Genomic DNA, 1,701 nt, shown 5'->3' on the forward strand with positions numbered 1-1,701 from the left:
CCCAGGGGTTGGCACGGTGGCTCCTTTGCAGGTTCGGGATGTTCGAGTTCCTCAGCAACCAGATGAGAGATGAGCAGGGACGGCTGGACAGCACGCGGGGCCTCGTCTGCGGGCTGGGCGCCGGCGTGGCCGAGGCCGTGGTGGTGGTCTGCCCCATGGAGACCATAAAGGTGGGTGGGAGGCAGCCGCCAGCATCCCCCTGCCCCAGCACCCCTCCCCAGGCCGGGTCGGGAGGGAGAGAGAGCCTGGGATGCGTGGCTTTCGGGGACCTGAGGGCCGTGTGGGTTTGCTTGGGCTGGTTTTGTAGGGGAGGAACTGATGCTGGAAAGCCCCATGGAGAGGTCAGGTCCAGCGGCTGTGGCCCCTTCCCTGCTCCGGGGAGGAGCCCCCCCACCCAGGAGCCATCCCGTCACCCCTTTTAGTACTGTAAAACCCATGCAATTGCTTGCAGAGGCAGTTTCCTAGGTTTTCCTCCGCAAAATGCACTGCTGGCTGTGGGTGCAGGCTTCCCCTGTGGTCCCACCTGGCGTTGCCTGGCCACGTGGGTCAGCTCTGATCTCGGGACCGTCCCTGAAGCAAGGCGAGAGGTGGCCGGCAGCCCTCTGGGGCCATCACATCTCCCCTCATCTTGGCCAGGACGAGCGCGTCATTCTCCCCGCAGGTGAAGTTTATCCATGACCAGTGCTCCCCCAAGCCCAAATACCGCGGCTTCTTCCACGGCGTCAGGGAGATCGTTCGGGAACAGGGTGAGTCCTGGGGAAGTGGCACCCTGACACCCTGGGTACTCCCATGCTGTGGGGACAGGATGGGAGGTGGGGGATGGGTCCAGGCTGGGACTGGTGGCCTGGGGAGGTTTTTCTCTGCATGGGTGAGGCTGGTGCTCCCCTCCAATGCCCTCTCATGCTGCAGGACTGAAGGGGACCTACCAGGGCTTAACCGCAACCGTCCTCAAGCAAGGGTCGAACCAGGCCATCCGCTTCTTCGTCATGACCTCCCTCAAGAACTGGTACAAAGGTACGGTGTCCCCGTCCCCCCAGGCCACCCTGGCTGCACCACTGGCTCCCTCAGTCCATCCTCAGGAGCTGGGCTTGGACTTTCCATCAGCATGCCCTCCGCTTCTCATGGCTCAGCCTCTCGTGATGGAGGAAGATGAAAGCCAGGGCAGGGGGGCTCCAGCTCGTGGGGCTGAAGGGTCCTGGTGCTGGAGCGTCACCTTCACCCCCACTCTGAGCCCCTCAGTGCCGTGTGGGCTTTGCGGGGCTGGTGCTGCTGGACGGTCCCCTCCAAACGCCCCGGTCCCCAGCTCAGCATGGCACAAACCCTGACCATGAGCAGCCAGACCTGGGACCTTCCTTGCAGACTCCCTTGGGGATGCCATGCTTCATCCCCACACCACCACTCTGCCCTCAACCACTCTTCCTTCTCAGGGGACAATCCCAACAAGGTCATCAACCCCTTCGTCACGGGGGTGTTTGGAGCCCTCGCCGGAGCTGCGAGCGTCTTTGGCAACACCCCCTTGGACGTGGTGAAGACCAGGATGCAGGTACGGCACCGGGGCACGGTGTGGGACTGCTCTGCCTGCGGTGGGCTGGGGTCACGCGCTGTTTGGGAGCCGTTTCCTGCAGCCCCCGGGGGCAGGCGCCGGACACCAGGCAAGGTTTGGGAGATGCCTGAGATTCTCTGCCTCCTCGCAGCCGGGCG

At 64.0% G+C, this 1,701-nt stretch overlaps 1 protein-coding gene across 1 annotated transcript in view; it reads left to right on the forward strand.

Moving 5' to 3' along the window:
• The window catches only part of SLC25A1 (solute carrier family 25 (mitochondrial carrier; citrate transporter), member 1), a 3,964-nt gene that overhangs the window by 1,161 nt on the left and 1,102 nt on the right, over positions 1-1,701 (forward strand). Inside the window, exons 4-7 of the mRNA XM_009330838.1 lie at positions 6-170; positions 662-746; positions 910-1,014; positions 1,428-1,543. Of these exons, the coding sequence (XP_009329113.1) occupies positions 6-170; positions 662-746; positions 910-1,014; positions 1,428-1,543 (471 nt within the window). The remainder of the gene's footprint in view (positions 1-5; positions 171-661; positions 747-909; positions 1,015-1,427; positions 1,544-1,701) is intronic.

Source organism: Pygoscelis adeliae, unplaced genomic scaffold (assembly GCF_000699105.1).
Source record: "Pygoscelis adeliae isolate BGI_AS28 unplaced genomic scaffold, ASM69910v1 Scaffold358, whole genome shotgun sequence".
Classification (NCBI taxonomy): Eukaryota; Metazoa; Chordata; class Aves; order Sphenisciformes; family Spheniscidae; genus Pygoscelis; species Pygoscelis adeliae.